We start from the raw sequence: 19,895 nt of genomic DNA on the forward strand, positions 1-19,895 counted from the left end.
TTTGCCCTAGGGCTGGGACTGAAATTCTGGAGACCACCTCTGGGCAAATGGAGGGGGAGACGGAACTACATCTCCCACTGTCCTCTGCTGCTCAGCCGGCCAGCACCTGCGCGGTCAGAGCAGAGTCAAAAGGCTAGGGATTCCCGTCCCAGCTTCTCAGCTCGAAGATGCAGCGTATTAGGAACTCGGCTTGGGGACTTTTGGACCTCCTTTGCGTTGGTGCGGCGGGAGTGCGAAGTGGCTGCCCCACAGCAACTCGACGGCCTCTTAGTTCGGGGCAGGTGGGACCGGTTCGGCCGGAGCTGCGGCCTAGGGGGATGAGCCTTAAGTGGAGGGGGTTGGACCCCCAGGGGAGAGGAAAAGGGATGCCTCTGGGGAGAAAGGCTGCAAACTTAGAAGGGGGTGGTGGTGCTAAAATCTTGAAGAGATGAGTAGTTTGGGTCTGGGGCAGGGGGAAGAAGGGGTGAAGAGGCGGAAACCTTGGAGAGGGGGCTCCGGAAGGGAAAGTGAAGGTGGTGGTGTCCCTGGGGAGAGTCTACAGGCAGGGAAGGAGAGAGCAGAGCAGGGGTCCCAATAGGGTTCTGGCAAGGGGAAGGTGGAAGGGCGTCCGGATTCTGTTCTACCGACAGGAGACTGGCATGAGAAGGGGGCGGTTCTAAATAGGGTTAAGTAGGAAAAGGGAGAAGGGTTCGGCTGAAGCCCCTAGGAAGAATCTTGGGGAAGGAAGTGGTCCCGAAGAGGGACTGGTAAAAGGAAGAGCGTTCAGGCAAGAAAGAGGAAAAAGAATAAGGGGATCGGGAAAGGGAGCACTTCGGCCTGGGGGAAAAGTTTATATGGGCCGGGAAAGAGAAGAACCGACTTGGAGAGAGCCAGAGGTAGGGGAAGATGATAGCTTTGGAAAGGAGGCTTAAGAGTTGGAGAAAGGGGATTTTAGTACCTGGAGACTGTTTTAAACCAGGGAAGAGGGAAGCCACAGTGCCTAAACTCTGGGATTACAGAGGCAAGAAACTGCTCCCTTCAAGCTCACAATCTGAGGGAAACAATATAAAAGTTAAAATAGGAAAAGGCAAGAGTGGAGAGGGCTTGGGAAAAGCTTTTAGTGGAAGGTGAGATTTTAGTTTGGATTTAAAAAGAATGGAAGGAAAGGAAATGGCCCCAGAGAAGATGGGGTCCTGTCAGAGGTAAAGACCCCAGGAGAAACTTGAGTGGATGAAAAAGAACCCAAGTAGAGTGTCAAATCTTATTTCTGTCTTACCTGTCCATTTGAGATTAGGTGTCAAGAGGCCATCTTCTCAGATTAGTGATTTCCCTCCCTAGCAGGAGCCCTTGAAGAAAACACCCCTGTTTGATTTCCACCAGAGCCATGGTGGGAAAATGGTGTCCTTTGCTGGTTGGAGTCTACCTGTGCAGTACCGGGACAGCCACTTAGAATCCCACCTGCACACCCGAAGACATTGCTCCCTATTTGATGTATCCCACATGCTGCAGGTGAATGACCTGGACCTAAGTTCAGGATGAAAGGAGGGAGGTGGGCCAGTTCTGTTTTTGCACTGTGGCCAACTGTTTGTCCTGGGCGCTTGAAATACCAGCCAGGTACTATGTAGACTTGAATAAGAATGTCAAAATGTTAAAGTTAGAAGAGACCTTCAAGATTGTCTCCTACAATGCCCTTTCCTTGGCACCCCTTCTCCCACTCTAAAGGAATATTAAGAATTAATAGACTTTGGAGAGTGATTTTTGTTTTTGATTTTATTTTGTCCTGAGAGCAATAAAACTGAGGAAGTGAGAATATTTTGTTGCCAGTTTAGCATTTACTCTGAAATCCTGAATTTGATTTTAGGGTGGGTCATGTATAGGCCCCCAGTTTGTAGGTTCAGAAACTTTAATTTTCACCTGGGTAATCAAGAGTCCAATAAAGAACAGAGTTAATATAAGGAAATGTGTCCCTTAAAAAATCAGGTTCCAGATAAGTTATAGGTCTCTGGTTTGCTAGAATAAGGTTTCTGGAGGTAGAGGATCTGCTTGAATTCTGACATGCACAAGTAATCTCATTCCACCTGTCTTCAGTATATTTCCTATTCTGTCATTTTTTTATTTTCTCACTAATCTTGTCTCTTCCAGTCTCCTGGCTGCCTCTTTGCTGCTTACAAACATGTCCACATCTCCCATCCTCAAAAAACAAAAAACCTTCACATTTCAGAGGCTGTCTGCTGCTCCTCAGTTTTCTGTACTCCGATCTTACCACTCAACTGAAATGGCTCTCTACAAAGTTACCAAGGATTTCTTAATTATGAAATCTAATGCCCTTTCCTCAGTCCTCATTCTTTTTGACCTTTCTGCCCCTCTTAACACATTTGAATATTTTCTTCTCCATGAAACCCTCTTCTCTCCAGTTTTTAATGACACTACTCTCTTTTTTCATCAATCTCAATACTACTTAGTGTCTTTTGTTGGCTCTTTATCTGGGTCATTCCCACGTGTAATGGGCTGAGGCTTGAGTTGATGCACTGAGGTCCCAAGCACATGAGGCTAAATAGTAATTGGACCATACTCTATTAATATGTAAGCTTGGAGAAAGAATGGCCCCCACCCACTCTTTGTGCAGGTCCTGATGTGTTGTATGGGAAATGACGATTTTGGTGGGTGGAGGCAGGGGAGTGGAAAAGGAAGGGGAGGAGAGACTGCTTGCATTGCCATTGCCACGACCTTTCTGTTTGTTTTATTTTCTTCTTTTTGCTGAGGCAGTTGGGGTTAAGTGCCTTGCCCGTGGTCACACAACCAGGAATTGTTAAGTGTCTGAGGCTGGATTTGAACTCAGGTCCTCCTGACTTCAGGACTGGTGCTCTACCCACTGAGCCATCTCCTCCCCCCATGACCTTTCTGTTTGTGGGTAGAGCACCAGCCCTGAAGTCAGGAGGACCTGAGTTCAAATCCAGCCTCAGACACTTAACAATTCCTGGTTGTATGACCATGGGCAAGTCACTTAACCTCAACTGCCTCAGCAAAAGCAAAAAGAAAAAGAGAAACAAACAGAAAGGTCATGGGGGGAGGAGATGGCTCAGTGGGTAGAGCACCAGCCCTGAAGTCAGGAGGACCTGAGTCCAAATCCAGCCTCAGACACTTAACAATTCCTGGTTGTGTGACCATGGGCAAGGCACTTAACCCCAACTGCCTCAGCAAAAAGAAGAAAATAAAACAAACAGAAAGGTCGTGGCAATGGCAATGCAAGCAGTCTCTCCTCCCCTTCCTTTTCCACTCCCCTGCCTCCACCCACCAAAATCGTCATTTCCCATACAACACATCAGGACCTGCACAAAGAGTGGGTGGGGGCCATTCTTTCTCCAAGCTTACATATTAATAGAGTATGGTCCAATTACTATTAAGCCTCGTGTGCTTGGGACCTCAGTGCATCAACTCAAGCCTCAGCCCATTACACCCACGAACTTAGGGTGTTTCCCCAAGGCTCTGCCTGAGCCCTCTTCCCTTCTCTATGTCATAAGTGCCCATCAATTAAATTGTCTATTTTGATGATTCTCAAATTTAACCTCCCGTCTCAAATCTCCAGCTGTTCATCAACATCAAACTGAGTATTGCACAGACAGCTTGAGTTCAACATGTCTAGAACTAAACTCTCCCCAAAGCCCGATCCTAACATTGCTGTTACTATCTAGATATCTAGACAGTGGTTCTCAGACCTTTGTTCTCAGTATCTTCATATTGTTAAACTATTGAGGATCTGTTCAAAAAGTATTGTTCACATGGGCTATATTTATAGCTATTTACTATATTGGAAATAAAAAATAATTTTGAATTTGTAGACCCTCTGAAAGGGTTTCAGAGACCCCAACAATTCTTTGGACTACATTTTGAGGACCACTGTCCTAGACTCTAAGACATTGCTATCTTCCCAGTCATGCAGGTTCTCCTAGACTCTAAGACATTGCTATCTTCCCAGTCACGCAGGTTCTCATCAGCAGGCTCCCTTTTCTAACTCCCCTCATATCCAGTCAGTTGCCAGAGCCTGTCACTTCTCTCCCCATATTACCTCTTCATGTAAGCCTTGTTCTCTGACATTGCTGCCACCTTAGTGCAGGCCCACATCACCTTATACATGGACTGGTTGGACTCTGTCTTGAATTCTCTTCTGTCATAGTCCATCTAGTTGTCAAACTGATCTTAAAGCATAGATCAGCGTCATTCAGTATTCATCCTATTAACTATTAAATCTTCTATCTGACTCATCCTTTTCCAGTCTTTTTATACATAATTCCCATTCACATATTGTGGAATCCATTGGTACCTACCTCTCTTCTGTTCTTTGCACAATCCACATTGTGCACAATTGCATCTCCCAACTTCAAGCATTTTTCAGTTGCTTTCCTCCTAAGCCTGGAATAATCTCCCTTTTCATCTTCACCTCTTGGCTTTCCTGGCTTTCTTCAGACCTCAGCTAAAGTTCTACTGCAAAAAGCCTTTCCTGGTCCTCCTTAATACTAATGCCCTTCCTGTATTAATTACCTCCAGTTTAACCTGGATGTATCTTTTTTTTTTTTTTTAAAGGTTTTTATTTTCAAAACATATGCATGGATAATTTTTAACATTGACCCTTGCATAGCCTTGTGTTTCATATTTTCCCCTCCTCCCTACTCCTTCCTCTAGATGACAATCTAATATATTGTTAAAATATATGTTAAATCCAATATGTGTAAACATATACAATTCTCTTGTTGCACAAGAAAAATCAGATTAAAAAGGAAAGAAAATGAGTAAGAAAACAAAATGCAAGTGAAGAGCATCAAAGAGAATGAGAATTATGTGATCCACATTCACTTCCCATAGTTTCTCTCTGGGTGTTGATGGCTCTCTTCATCACAAGATCATTGAAACTGATATCAGTCATCTCGTTGGAAAGAGTCATGTCCATCAGAATTGATCATCATATAATATTGATGTAGCCATCATATAAGATTGATTATATGTATGTGTTTGCCTCCAGTTAGACTGTGAGCTCCTTGAGAACAGAAACTGTTTTCTTGACTTTCCTTTTATCTCCAGCACTTAGCACAGTGTCTGGTACATACTAGGTGATGAACAAATGCTTCTTGACTTGGCTCTGCCGCATGCTACCTGTGTAGCCTTGGATGAGACCCTTGATCTCCCTGGGTCTCAGTTTCCTTCCCTGTAAAAGAAGGGGTTTGGGCTAGATTGCCTCTATGATCCCTTCCTGTTAAAAATCTCTCAACTTACAAGGTCTCCATTTATAAGCACAGCAAGTCAGACCTGGAAAGGTCCTAGGGCCTAACTCTTCCATTTTACTTTGGTCGAAAATAAGGCCCCACAAGAAGAACTTGGCCAGAGACCACCCAGGGAGTTAGCAGATCCTGAGCTAGTGCCCAGTTCCTGACTCCTTGTACTGGGCTCTTTGCCTCCTGGAGGTCACTCAGTTTATTGATTTGCAATGGTTGCTAAACCTGCCAGGATGACTTGGTCATTTGCTAGGAGTTATAAGGTGAAGGACTATTTTATTTTAATAGTCCAGGTGAAAGGTAATGGGATCTTGAATTAGGGTAGTTGCTTCATAAACAGAGAAGAGGGGATGGAAGAATCAAAATTTGGCAACTTATAAAATGTAAGAGAGAAGGAAAAGTCCAAGTGATTCCAAAGTTTTAAACTTGGGGGGATGGTGTCAATAGAAATGCTCTTCTCCATGAGAGGAATATTTTTGTCTAAAGAGGCACTGTGGTTAATAGGATCAAATTATATTTGGCCCATAGTAAGTGCTTAATAAACAGTTGTTTTCTTCCCTTCCTATTAATCAGAAGATTCCTAACTCTAGATAGTACTGAGGAGATACAAAATTACTTTTGGATTCTTGTAATAAATTATATTTGCTAATTAAATTTGCTTTTGCAAGTGTTAATAACAATAGCTAATATTTCTATAGTGTTTCCTTTGTGCTAGGCACTGTACTAAGTGCTATCTCATTTGATTCTCACAACAACTCTTGGATTTAGGCGCAGTTATTTTTGCTATTTTACAGATGAGGAAATTGAGGCACACATTGATTAGTTAACTTGCCTAGGGTTGCACAATTTAGTATCTGAGGCTAAATTTAAACTTGGATCTTTCTGATTCTAGGTTTAACATTTAAATAAATGAATTGCAACACATAAAATGTCATAACCTTTTAAGTCCTTCCCAGTTTCTATCTGGAATCTTTGTCTATTCATTCCTATTCAATTTTCCTCTTCCATATTTGGGAGTTTATACTACTGTCTATTTTCTTGTGCATTTTTTCTTTTGCTTTATATTTCATAAAATCTATCTAAATTTACACTCCTCATGCTTGTATCTTAATTGCATTTTAGAGTTCTGTTATATTAATGAAAAATTATTTAACCATTCCTATTTTCTTGAGACATGAGTCTAAACCAAGTTTCCTGACAAATTGCTAACCAATCTCCTCACATATGCTTATAAAATAATGAATTCTTTTCCTCAGTTTTTTCCTGTGAGTTTATCAAAAATTAATCTTTTGTATATAGTTGATTGTCTTCTATCTCTAGTCCTGACATGTTACTGATATATTTTGATATGTTTTTCTAATTTGAAACACTGATTTTTCAAAAATAGTTTTTAAATTTTTTTACCCAGTTTTGATAATAATTACTTGGTAATATATTTTGAGTTAGACTAAATGTCTGAGGACCCTTTCACTGTGAGTTTGAATGACTCTGTGATTTGTTTCATGGGTTTCTGACACAGAAGCCCATGGTTCTACTGCTAAAACCATCTTTTAATCTTTTTACAAGACCAAGATATTTGGAAAGGACCGAGTGAAATTGATGGAGAGCTTGGTGGTCAGTGACATTGCTGAACTAAAGCCAAATCAGGTAAGGTCCTTGCCTGTCAACTTAGTCTTGCCTACATAGAAATGCCTGCTTAAAAAAAAAATGCCTGATTTATTTTGCCACTAGAGGGACTGCCTCTTGAAGTTTAACCTCAAGTAAATCTGTACTACTGGTAGACCCAAACTTAAAACTGCAACTGTTCCAAAGCCATTAGGATAGACCCACTGACAGATTCCATTTTCAACAGCAGATGTATTAACACTATGTTAACTGCTGTGTATGTGTGGTGGTCCTCCCACTACAGTCCAGTTTTTATTCCTTGTAATTTGTTTAGGCTTCCCAGTTCTCCCAGGCTTTGCCAAAGAAGTTCAATCTATGGCAAGTCTTAGAACATTTTGTATATGGACTTGGTGCCAGATTATGTCTGTGGTTCCATAGCAAACTTGCTTGAGGAGGACCTCATCACTTGCAGCACAAGCTACAAGTAATATCAAGCCACAGCAATTCTCAAAGACGGTCTTCTAAATTGTGAAAGAATTTCAATTTCTGAGAGTAGAGTGGGGAGTAGCCAGACCAATCCAGTGAAATGTTCTTAAAGTAGTGATAGATGGATAGGAGGAATCTATGTACTGGAGACCATCTCATTTGCACAGTGACGATATACTTCTGAGTTATACTTATTTATCATGGGGGCAGAAGCATGATCAAGGCTATTAGAAAATTCAGCTGAAATGTTAGGAAGTGGAGATTAAACTACATAAGCTATACTTGCCCGTGAGCTCTAACTAGTCTCACACGCGCACACACACACACAATCTCCCCCAATCATAGACTGAGCCCTGGCCCTGATTCTGACACATCTTTTTTTCTAGAAACAATACTTAGCACCAGAGTCCTATTTGCTTACAGAGGAGACCTTTGTTAAGTGTTCTGGTTAGCTATTAAAGACAAGAATGGCTCTGATGCTTAATGTACTTTGCAGGAGAACAATTTGTACGATAATATTAATATTGTAAAAAAAAAAAAACAATTCTGAAAGACTTAAGAATAGGAAAAGGGCAGTATAGGTAGAAGAAAAGAAGTTACATTTAAGAAAAAATTATTTAAAATATGTTTTTTTAATGAACATGGTCCCAGTCATTGGGGTGATCTCATAGATCATGGTTTCTGCTCTGTAGAACTACAGGAGTTTACTTTGTAGCCTTTGGATCCAGGCCTCAAGGCCAGGGCTGGTGCCCTGTGGTTGATGTGCTTGGTCTTGGTGATAGGGGACACTGACTCTCTTCACCAATGAAGAAGGAGGTATCATAGATGATCTGATTGTGACAAACACTTCTGATGAGTATCTGTACGTGGTGTCCAATGCTGGGTGCCGAGAGAAGGACATGGCCCTCATGCAGGTATGGGATGTTGTTCAGTGGCTGGTAAGTCCCTGAGAATGAATGGCCCATTTCCTGGGGTCCAGGGTGGGGAAAAAACTACTTCTGGAGCTGGGTCCTGGAGGTCAGTAGAAGCTGGTCCTATTTGGCTTTGAGACTAAATATGGGCCCATGTTCACAAGGGCCCTGTAGCCAAAGCCTTTCTTTCTGTTTTCAGAACAAGGTATCAGAACTGAAAAATGCTGGATGTGATGTGAATCTGGAGGTGATTGATAATGCTTTGATAGCCCTGCAAGGTGAGTACCTTTGAGGGCAGGACCAGAGTGATAGATATTCTTTCTGAGCATTGCCATGACAGTCTGGGTCTAAACCAGTGAGAGGAAGTAGGAAATAGACCTCTCCCTTAAATCTCTTTTCTTCCCCCCATAGTTCTGTAAAGCCCCAGAACTGTAGCTGTGTGCTGGGCAGATCCCTGACCCCCTTGCTCCTCACACCAGGTCCCTCAGCAGCTCAGGTGCTACAGGCTGGGGTGTCCGATGACCTCCGGAAGCTGACCTTCATGACCAGTGCCATGATGGATGTCTTTGGAATACCTGGTTGCCGTGTGACACGCTGCGGTTACACTGGGGAGGATGGTGTGGAGGTACAAAGAGCATTTTGTTTGGAGTCGGAAGATCTGAGTTCAGATCTCAGCTGTGTTTTTTACAAAGAACTTGGGCAAGTTCTTTCACCTCATAGGCCTGTTTCCGCCTTTGAAAATGATGATGAACTGAATGGCCTTCAAGTCCCTTTCCCACTTTAAAATCTGAGGTATACAGTGCCCATCTTTCCTTTCCCCAGGCTCTCAGAAGGGCTGGGACGGTTTTGGCCCCCTTGGAGTAGCTGTGCTCTTGGGCTTCATGGGTGCTCTTTTGGGGAAGAGCCAGCTGCTTTCCTGTAACCCCGCAATCTTACTCCACGCAGATATCGGTGCCAGCTGAGAGGGCCGTCCACTTGGCAGAAGCGCTGCTGGAGAATGAGGAGGTCAAGCTAGCAGGGCTGGCAGCCAGGGACAGCCTGCGGCTGGAGGCTGGACTATGCCTGTATGGGAATGATATAGATGAGCACACCACCCCTGTGGAAGGGAGCCTGGGCTGGACCCTGGGTGAGTCAGGGCAGGGGTACCCAGGGCAGCTTCTCCCACTGGGTCCACTCATGCCACAAGTTGGGGGCCGGGCCAGAGATGGGGGGACATTTTCATTTGTGCATTCATCCAAACACGCCTGTATTCAGAGTCTTTTACTTAGGAAGGGGAGAAGTACAGTTTGCTGTGATGTCATCCAGTCATGGAGTTCACAGTGTAACACAGCAACCTGAAACAGACTTATTTTTGTACTTTAGCAAATCATAGATGTAGAGTTAGAAGGATTCTCAAAGGACATCTAATCTTTTTTTTTTTTTTTTTTAACAGAAACCCATGCCAGGGTAATTTTTTACAGCATTATCCCTTGCACTCACTTCTGTTCCGATTTTTCCCCTCCCTCCCTTCACCCCCTCCCCCAGATGGCAAGCAGTCCTTTACATGTTAAATAGGTTACAGTATATCCTAGATACAATATATGTTTGCAGAAGCAAACAGTTTTCTTGTTGCACAGGAAGAATTGGACTCAGAAGGTATAAATAACCCGGGAAGAAAAACAAAAATGCAAGCAGTTTATATTCATTTCCCAGTGTTCTTTCTTTGGGTGTAGCTGCTTCTGACCATCCTTGATCAATTGAAACTGAGTTAGATCTCTTTATCAAAGAGATCCACTTCCATCAGAATACATTCTCAAACAGTATTGTAGTTGTAGTATATAATGATCTCCTGGTTCTGCTCATCTCACTTAGCATCAGTTCATGTAAGTCTCTCCAGTCCTCTCTGTATTCATCATGCTGGTCATTCCTTACAGAACAATAATATTCCATAACGTTCATATACCACAATTTACCCAACCATTCTCCAATTGATGGGCATCCTTTCATTTTCCAGCTTCTAGCCACTACAAACAGGGCTGCCACAAACATTTTGGCACATACAGGTCCCTTTCCTTCTTTAGTATCTCTTTGGGGTATAAGCCCAGTAGAAACACTGCTGGATCAAAGGGTATGCACAGTTTGATAACTTTTTGAGCATAGTTCCAAATCGCTCTCCAGAATGGCTGGATGTGTTCACAATTCCACCAACAATGTATCAGTGTCCCTGTTTTCCCACATCCCCTCCAACATTCCACATTATCTTTCTCTGTCTAGCCAATCTGACAGGTGTGCAGTGGTATCTCAGAGTTGTCTTAATTTGCATTTCTCTGATTAATAATGATTTGGAGCATATTTTCATATGGCTGTAAATAGTTTTAATTTCTTCATCTGAGAATTGTCTGTTCGTATCCTTTGACCAGTTATCAATTGGAGAATGGCTTGATTTCTTATAAATTAGAGTCAGTTCTCTATATATTTTGGAAATGAGGCCTTTATCAGAACTTTGACTGTAAAAATGTTTTCCCAGTTTGTTTCCCTTCTAATCTTGTCTGCATTTGTTTTGTTTGTACAAAAACTTTTCAATTTGATATAATCAAAATTCTCTATTTTGTGGTCAATAGTGATCTCTAGTTCTTCTTTGGTCACAAATTCTTCCCTCTTCCACAGGTCTGAGAGGTAAACTATCCTATGCTTTTCCAATTTATTTATAATCTCATTCTTTATGCCTAGGTCATGAACCCATTTTGACCTTATCTTGGTGTACGGTGTTAAGTGTGGGTCAATGCCTAGTTTCTGCCATACTAATTTCCAATTTTCCCATCAATTTTTGTCAAATACTGCATTCTTATCCCAAAAACTGGGGTCTTTGGGTTTGTCAAACACTATATTATTAAAGTTATTGGCTGTTTTGTCCTTTGAACCTAACCTATTCCATTGAGCAACTAGTCTATTTCTTAGCCAATACCAGATGGTTTTAGTAACTGCTGCTTTATAATATAATTTTAGATCTGGTACAGCTAGGCCACCTTCATTTGATTTTTTTTTTTATTAATTCCCTTGAAATTCTTGACCTTTTATTTTTCCATATGAACTTTGTTGTTATTTTTTCTTGGTCATCAAAATAGTTTTTTGGGAGTTTGATTGGTATAGTGCTAAATAAATAGATTAGTTTAGATAGTATGGTCATCTTTATTATATTTGCTCACCCAGTCCAAGAGCATTTAATATTTTTCCAATTGGTTAGATCAGACTTAATTTGTGTGGAAAGGGTTTTGTAGTTTTGCTCATAAAGTTTCTGATTTTCAAAGGGCATCTAATCTAATCCCCTCATTGTACAGATGAAAAAAATCGAAGGCCTCCAGAGACAAATTGATCTGGCTCTTATACATGTTACCTCAACCTCCAGAAAGGTTTTTTTCTATATATTTTCATATTTTAAGATTATCAGTACGTTACTTAGGTTGGGGATCTGTTGTCCTTTATTCTTCTGAGTTCATTTTCTGAGTGGCTATAATGTGTGAAAAGTACATTAGGAAAGGAAAAAATGCTACTTGAAGAAGCATGATATACTGGAAAGAACTGTAAATTTAAGTAAAGACCTTTTTAAATTACATTTTTTAATCAGCAAAAATCTATCTTCTCTCCCTCCCAAACTCACCTTCTCAAGTGAGAAGGAAAGAAAAACAAAACTACTATTACAAACATCTATAGTCAAAGAAAAATTTCTGCCTCTGTAAAAAGAAAATATATCTCATTCTATACTCTTACTTTCATCTCTGTATCAAAAGATTGGGAGTATATTTCAGCATTTTTCCTCTGGAATTCTAATTAGTTGTTATTTCTGATCAGAGTTCTTAAATCTTTCAAAGTTATTTATCTTTATGGTATTTGTTGTCATTATAGAAATTGTTCTCTTGGTTCTGCCCACTACTTCACTTTGTATCAGTTCATACAAGTTTTCCCAGGTTTCTTTGAAGCCATCTCTTTTATTAGTTCTTAAAGCACTTTAGTTCTATCATATTCATATACTATAGTTAATTAAGCCATTCTTCACTTGATGAACGCTTCCTCAATTTCCCATTCTTTGTTACCTCAAAACAGCTGTAAATATTTTTGTACATTATTTTAGAATTTGTTTTCCTTAGGGTTTATTAGGCTTTCTCTTAATCTTCCCTTCTTTTAATTCTCCCTTATCTCCTTTCCCACCTGTTTCCCTGTTAAATGAAATTTATTTTTGTATCCAACAGTCTGTGTGTAGCTATTTTCCCTCCTTTGACTAGTTCAGATGAAAATGAGGTTTAAATCTCAGCTACTCCACTACTCCTTCTTCCTTATTTTTATATACTTCTGATTATATACCCCAATTGTGTGAGATAATTTTCCTCATCCTTCCTTTCCCTGCCTCAATATATTCCTCTTCCTTTTCTTTTCATTTTTTTAAGGTCATCTAGACATATTAAAAACAAAACAAAGTGCTTTGTTCTACGTACTTCTAGGCCTTCTGTTTAATTAAACTCCATGAACTCTTATCTATTAGAATTTTATCATTATTTGTTCATGTTTACCTTTTTATATTTCTGTTAACTTCTGTGTTTCCATTTTCAAAGTTTCTACATAGCACTGAACTTTTTTATCAGGAATACTTGGAAGTCCTCTATTTCTTTACAGATCCATTATTTTTTGCTGGATAAGTTATTCTTGGTTGATAGATATATCCTTTGTTTGCTGTAATATCATATTCTAAGCTGTCTGCTCCATTAATGTTGTTCCTATTAAACCATATATCCAAACTGCAACTTTCAACACTTGAATTCTTTCTTTTTGATTGTTTTCGGTAATTTTTTTTCTTTGATATGATAACTTTGGATTTTGTCTTCAGTATTCCTTGGAGTTTTCATTTTGGAGTTTCTTTTGGCAGGTAACTAATAGTTTCTATTTTACTATTTCTACTCCTAATAGATCTAGGCAATTTTCTTTTATTCTTACTTGAAATATGATGTCTAAGTTTTTGGTTTTTGATTTTTTTTTTTTTTTGGTCATTACTTTCAGGTAATATAATGATTTTTAACTTTCCTCAATCTGTTTTTCAGATCATTTTTTTTTTTTTGTTTATGAGTTACCTTACATGTTCTTCTATCTTTTCAGTCCTTTGATTTTATTTTAATATTTCTTTGAACTCATAAAGTCACTGCAAATTGCCTTTCTGAGTTTTCCCCATAACTCTTATTTCTTTTCCATTTTTTCTCTAGTAACCACATTTTTAATAACATTTTTGCTCTTTTAAAAAAATTCTTGCTTCATCTTTTCCAGGAATTCTAATTGAATTTGTGCCTAAGCTGTGTTTTTCTTTAAAGCTTTACATATAGAAGTTTTGAAGTTATTCTTTTTTTTCTGAGTTTGTATCTTGAGTGTCCTTACAACTATAATAGCTTTTTATGGTAGCTTTTTTTCCTCCCATTTGTTCATTCTTCCAGGTTACTATCTGACTTTGGACTTTAGTAGGGCCAGACTCTATATGCCCTTGAAGGGAATGTCTGAGCTGATCCTTGGGATCAGCTGCTGCTTTCTTGGGATATAGAATATTATGTAATTTAAGGCTCCTAGGGACAACTCAAGCTGGGGACCTACAAGAAAAGTATCCAGGGCAAAAATTGAATCATTGCCTCCTCCGGTTTGATATCTGCAAACTCCTGACTTGGGTTTGGGTCTGAGCAATAGACTTAAGAGAAGGTCCTATTTGGAGTTTCATTAGACTGTTGTTGGACTCAGCCAGTATTATCTAAATAGAAAGCTCTGCTAGTTCTGAATGACAGAATTATAGCTTTTCTTTTGTTCTGAGATTCTTGCTCTGGTTATTATTATTTTTTTGGCAGGCTTTAGACTAGGTTAGAACCTGAAATTGAGACCCCACTCTACTCTTAAGATCTGAACCTGACAAATGCTGACTGCTTCTAAATTTGCTTCTGACTAGTATATATCATAGGGTTCCTGACAACTTCTTACCTTGGAATACCACTCAGAGGCACAGATCCCCGACTCAATCTATTATCTTTGATTTACAATCCAGAACTGTGTAGTGAATGACAAAGCTGCCAGTTGGCACTTGTTCCTGTTCCTTACACAAGGTTAGGCCCCTTGTTGCTGGACATGGAACCTCTTCTTGAATGGGCTCATGGCCTCTCTGAACTGGAATGCTTCTCATAGTATGCTCTTGACCAGATCCTGTCTCCAATCCACAAACCTCTCTTTTCTCCTTATGCTAACTGGGATTGAAAAAATGAATCAGTGATTTTTTTTTCCCTTTGATTTTCCTGATCAAATAAAATCAGTTGTAAGATGATTTGGTTAAAGTTGTATTCTAGGAAGATAACTTTGGTGGCTGATGGAGGATGATATGAGTGGGAAGTTGAGACATACTCCTCCATAAAATAAGAATGATACTTCTTACCACCTACCTCACAAAGTTCTAACATGGAAGATGTCTTGTAAACCCTAAAGCTCTATAGAAAGGACAGTTCTTGTTTTTTAAGTTCTAACAGTCTTTATTTTTTAGCAGGGAAAGCCTTTACTGATTGGGGCAGGATTCAAAGCAAGTGTTTAAGAAAAGGGCACTTATGTAGAATACATGGGTAGGATTTAGGGAGATTAGGGTGCAGGAGGCTAGAGAATTCATAGCAGAAGCTGGAAATGTCTGCCTATGTTAGATTTCAGTCTAGAAAAGTTATCCAAGGTCAGATGAATGGCCCTCAATGAAAGGCCTTTAATTCATCCTGATTATCCTTATTCACTAAGCGTCATAAAGTACTGACTGTGGCAGCGGTTTTAAGCCTGAAGGTAAAGGAGAGGGTGATGAGCCTCCCGGGGAGGGGGGTGCTAAACATCCATCTCCCATATCTGGTGGGGTCTGCTTACAGGAAAACGCCGCAGGGCTGCCATGGACTTCCCTGGTGCTGCCATTGTTGTCCCCCAGATGAAAGGGAGACTGGCCCGGAAGCGTGTGGGGCTGACTTCTACTGGAGCACCTATTCGCCAGCACAGCCTCATCATGAACACAGAGGGAGCTGTCATTGGTAAGTTGAACCAAGGGGAAAAGTTGGGGGCAGGGCAGGTGTACATGCCCCCCTCTCTAGTATGCTTGAGATGAGGAGAGGCTGCGATGGAAAGAACTCAAGATTTAGAATCGCGAAGAGCTAAGTTCAAATCCTAGCAGAGCTCCTTAGTGTTTGGATGGTGGCAGGGGCCTTGATTCCTCCTTTGGACTGGTCATGTACGAGGTCCCTTCTAGCTTAGGGGATCCCATGATCTTTTGTTATTTGTTCAGTCTGACTCTTTGTGTCCCCATTTGAGGTTGTCTTGGCAAAGATACTGGAATGGCTTGCCATTTTCTTCTCCAGCTCATTTTATAGATGAAGAACTGAAGCAAACAGGGTTAAGTGACTTTCCCAGGATCACACAGCTAGGTAGTGTCTGAGGCTGGATTTGAACTTACAAGCAGACTTCTTGCACCCCCCAACTGCCCCATGATCCTAATTATCCCCTTCCCTGAAGTTAGGGCTTAGCTTTGAACTGTGATCATGAGTCATCACTAACGGTCAGGGGGTACAGGGAGTAGAGCATGGGCTTGGAATCAGGGCCAAAGTTACTAAATGTGACCCTTAACTTCTTTCTGACTCAAAATTCCTCACCTACAAGACAAGGATGATAGGAGCATCTAACTCACAGGGCTATTATGAGGAGTATGAAATAATATTTGTAAAATACTTTGCAAGACTTAAAGCACAGTAGAAATGCTATTATGAACTGTGGAGGCAGAAGCTATTAGGTTTGTCACTCACCTACACCTAGGTCCTTCCTCCAAGAGAAAGAGCAAGGAGGTAGAAGGGAATAGGATTTGGAACCAAAAGAGATCTTAGAAATCATCTGGGCCAGACTCCTCATTTTACAGAGAAATCCACAGAATCATAGAAATAGAAGAGCTGGGATTTTTGTTTTGTTTTGTTTTGTCCTCCAACTCCACATTTAGTGTTGTGTTTTATTTTTTTCTAGTTAATCAATAACTATTTAGTAAGTATGAGGTGATACCTGTGACTGCTGATGGGCTGCTGAGTGGCCTTCAGTCAGGGAAAGGGTCTCAGGTGGGGTCTTTCAAACGCTGCATGTTCAGGAGTGCTGTACAGCTGCTACTCAGTCTTTATTCTCATGTTATGCACTGGGCACAGTCTTGAGTTCTAGATATCCAGAGATCAGTTTAGGTAGAGATAGATCTGTGAAGATGGGGGCTGAGAGCTATGAAGGGCCCAAGCTTCAGAGAAAAGGAATTGGGGGTGGTCTCAGCTAATATGGGCCTTAAGTAGTTGCAGAAGAATCCTGAAGTATGGGTTTAAGGCAGTGAGTTATGTGGTTAGAGTAAAATTGGGACCAGCCATTGGTAGAGGTGTGGAAGCATTTTTGGTGGCTGCTGGAGATGGGTAAGCAGGGAGGGTTGTGTTCCCAATTTGTATTTAGGTTGGCTATTGCAGAGTCCTTGGTCCCTGCCAGAAAGTGGGGAGCACTGGTCCATGCTTCTAGGGATCTCAGGTCCCCTTCAGACAGGCGAGAGGAGACACGAATGGCTGCCACTGGCTACTCCATGGTCTCTGAGTCCAAACTGATGGGCAAAGTCCTAATGGTTGCATTCCCAATCCAGATCAGTAGATGAGGTACCCACAAAGACTTCACTTTAATCTAGAAATATGCAAAATGTGATGTGGCTGTTGGGCAAATGCACTGCGGGTCATGCTCAGCTGTGATGTGCAGGTGCAGTAGGTCCTGTTAAGATACGGGGACACGTGAAGTAGTCCCCGGCAGCTCAGAGCTTAGATTCTATCAGAAGGTAGCATTGGAACTAAGCTCCCCTTCCCACCACACTAGTGTGTGAGAAACAAGAGCCACTCTGTCTCTTTCTCACAGGCACAGGGGAGCCCTCTGTTCTCTGATTCCATGTCTCGTTACTTCTTCCCTTCCCAGGGGAAATCACCAGTGGCTGCCCTTCCCCCTGCCTGAAGAAGAATGTGGCCATGGGTTATGTGGATGGAGGCTATAGTAAAATTGGGACCCCGCTGTTGGTGGAGGTACGGAAGAAGCAGCAGGAGGCAGTGGTCAGCAAGATGCCCTTTGTGCCCACCCGCTACTATACCTCAAAATGACCAGATCTTCCAAGCGCTTCTTTTCGCTTTCCTTTACTGTTGAATGGGACACACACCACACAGTTTCTCCTATTGGTTAGTTAATGTTGTCCGGAGGGAGGAAATTAGTAAGTGGATAAGTGAGCAGCTCTTCCAAGGCCTTCTAGAAAGAGATAAATATAGATATCTGGGGCTGGAGAGGAAGAAAATAATTGAGGCAGCACAATGTCAAGGAAATGGGGTTTGGAGTTAGAGTATCTGGGTTTAAATTCTGACTTTGCTACTTGTTCTTGATGTAATCTTGGGCAATTCACTTCTTTTTGAGTCAGTTTCCTCCTTGATCAAATGAGGGATAATTGTCCCAATGTCACCTACCTCACAAACCTATTAGGAGGAAAAATGATTCAGAAATGGGAGCTCTAGTTATGATAAAGGCACTCCGGGAGCTATGGCAAAAAGATTGAGCACTCAAGGTTGGGGAAGCCACCTTCAGGCATCCTAGAGGTGGCAAGGGATGGCATGGGCACTGCCTTCCTACCCACGTGGACTCTTGCTCTGTGAGTATTGACAGAGGAGACTTGGCTAATGTCAGCTGCCATCTCCCATGTTTTCTAAACACTCAATTTTCTGAGCTAGAGAATGTTCAACTTTTGGATAATGCAAATTACAGAATCTCAGAAAGAATCTAACCCAAAATGGTACCTAAAATATACATCATCTCTCTAATATTACCAAGCTTCTATTTGAAGACCTCAGTGAGTGGGAGCCCCATTCACTTTTTGACAATTTTTTGTGTTGAAATTTTTTTTTCCTTATGTTAATCCAAATTCTGCCTCTACAACGTCTCCCTCAGTCCATCCTGATTCTGCCTTTTGGACCAAGTACAAGTTTAACTGTAGAATTCATAGTGCTTTGACCATAGTAAGTACTTAATATTTGCTTAAGGGACTGTATAGACTAGCTAATCCAATCTCTTAATTTCATGATGAAACTGGAGGACAGAGATTGATTCTTCTGTCATGTGATTTTCCTTCTCATTTTTCTTTCTAGTTATATGTTCTACAACTAATAGTTTGCCTTTCTGAGCCTATATATAACTTTATTCATTGCTTCAACCAATATTTCTCAAGTCTATACTGTGAGCAGAGTTGCTGTGCTCAAGATGAGTCAATGGTGTAAGATTTCTAGACAGGGACATGCATTTTCCCCAAAACATTTGAGAGAAGCAGTATGATAGGCTCGGAAGGAGTCTGAGTGTCCATGTTTACCACAGGGGATTTCAAAGCATGAAAAATCTATACCTGAGCTGATGATTCTCACATGAATTGAGCTAAATATATGGTTACAGTTGCCCTGTAGGATTAAGGAAAGGTCCATCCTGCAATTCTGTGACATTCCAAGGCCTAGTCCTGTTCCCTGTGACCACTTTCTGTACTGGATGAGATTTGACCATTTCCTGTCATTGCCTTATCACTTCCTTGGATAAAGAAATCCTGATTATATCCCGGTCTGTTTATTTCCTGTCTGAGTCTGTGGTTCATGCTTCCTTCAGGTGGTTACCACTAGAATAAGAGTGTTTCCATACCCCTTTCCTGCCTGAATCTGACCTACTTTGGAAAAAAAGCTTGATGTGAAAAGGATCTCCTATTTTGAAACTAATCCTGAATAGGTTCCATTTAGAAAGTCCTGGAGATGCACTGGCTAGCTCATTCTGGCAGTAACTACAAGAGATAGGCATTTAGGTGATGCACTGAGTGAGGAAAATCTGAGATCATATGCAGCTTTCCACATTTACTGGTTGTGTGATCCTGGACAAATGACTTCTTCTCACTTAGTCTGTTTCCTTCTCGGTAAAATAGAGAAGATAACTGTCCCTGCCTCACAGGATTGTCATGGAGATCACCTGGAAAGCATTTTTACAAACCTTTAATTTCATTGCTATTATAATTTGAGGAATCTTTTCATTAATCATTGATACTTTAGTTTTACCAGCACACAAAATGTGATTCATCTTGACTTCCACATTTCTAGAATGGTCACTCTGAGCCAGTTTCCTTCTGAAAATGTGGGTAATTTTTGCAATTACTAGTTGTATAAAATTGTCAGCCAAGTTCACTGAACCACAAATGGGAGCTACTCTTACCCTGAGGATGTAGTACCTACAGTGGACACAAGGCGGGGCTGGTAGCAGGGGACACATTACAGCCATCAGGCCGATCTCCATTTTCCAAGTTTGGCTTTGTATACTCCCAGAGATTTAATACTGCACACTTGTGTCCAGCCCAAAAGTTTGTTTAATATTCCAGATCTCCAGCAAGATAGGAGACTGGGTTATCGGTGGTACAATCATCCCTGTATCCAGGGTATAACTTGTGATTCTTTTTGCCCAGGATAGCCCACAGGAGCTCTTCTGACCCGTTTCAAAAATAGTTTACTAATAGAAGGCAGAATCATTCCTGGAAAGACCTCTATACCATGGGTGCATCAGGCTTTCCAAACTATGC

At 41.1% G+C, this 19,895-nt stretch overlaps 2 protein-coding genes across 3 annotated transcripts in view; one reads left to right on the forward strand and one right to left on the reverse strand.

The window, feature by feature from the left end:
- AMT (aminomethyltransferase) lies at positions 1 to 18,893 on the forward strand. Of its 2 annotated transcripts, none has more exons than XM_051986670.1 (9): positions 1 to 281; positions 1,318 to 1,488; positions 6,813 to 6,893; positions 8,120 to 8,251; positions 8,448 to 8,526; positions 8,728 to 8,873; positions 9,194 to 9,374; positions 15,142 to 15,297; positions 17,234 to 18,893. In XM_051986670.1, the coding sequence occupies exons 1-9, from the start codon at positions 168 to 170 to the stop codon at positions 17,410 to 17,412; spliced, it is 1,239 nt and encodes a 412-aa protein (XP_051842630.1). In that variant the 5' UTR covers positions 1 to 167; the 3' UTR covers positions 17,413 to 18,893. The 2 variants fall into 2 exon arrangements, with proteins under 2 accessions (XP_051842630.1, XP_051842638.1); XM_051986678.1 differs by having other exon boundaries at positions 1,321 to 1,488.
- Positions 9,484 to 19,895, reverse strand: part of TCTA (T cell leukemia translocation altered) — a 20,404-nt gene continuing 9,992 nt past the window's right edge. The window contains exon 3 of the mRNA XM_051986796.1: positions 9,484 to 9,582. Coding sequence (XP_051842756.1) covers positions 9,546 to 9,582 — 37 coding nt within the window. The 3' untranslated portion in view covers positions 9,484 to 9,545. The remainder of the gene's footprint in view (positions 9,583 to 19,895) is intronic.

Source organism: Antechinus flavipes, chromosome 1 (assembly GCF_016432865.1).
Source record: "Antechinus flavipes isolate AdamAnt ecotype Samford, QLD, Australia chromosome 1, AdamAnt_v2, whole genome shotgun sequence".
Taxonomy (NCBI): Eukaryota; Metazoa; Chordata; class Mammalia; order Dasyuromorphia; family Dasyuridae; genus Antechinus; species Antechinus flavipes.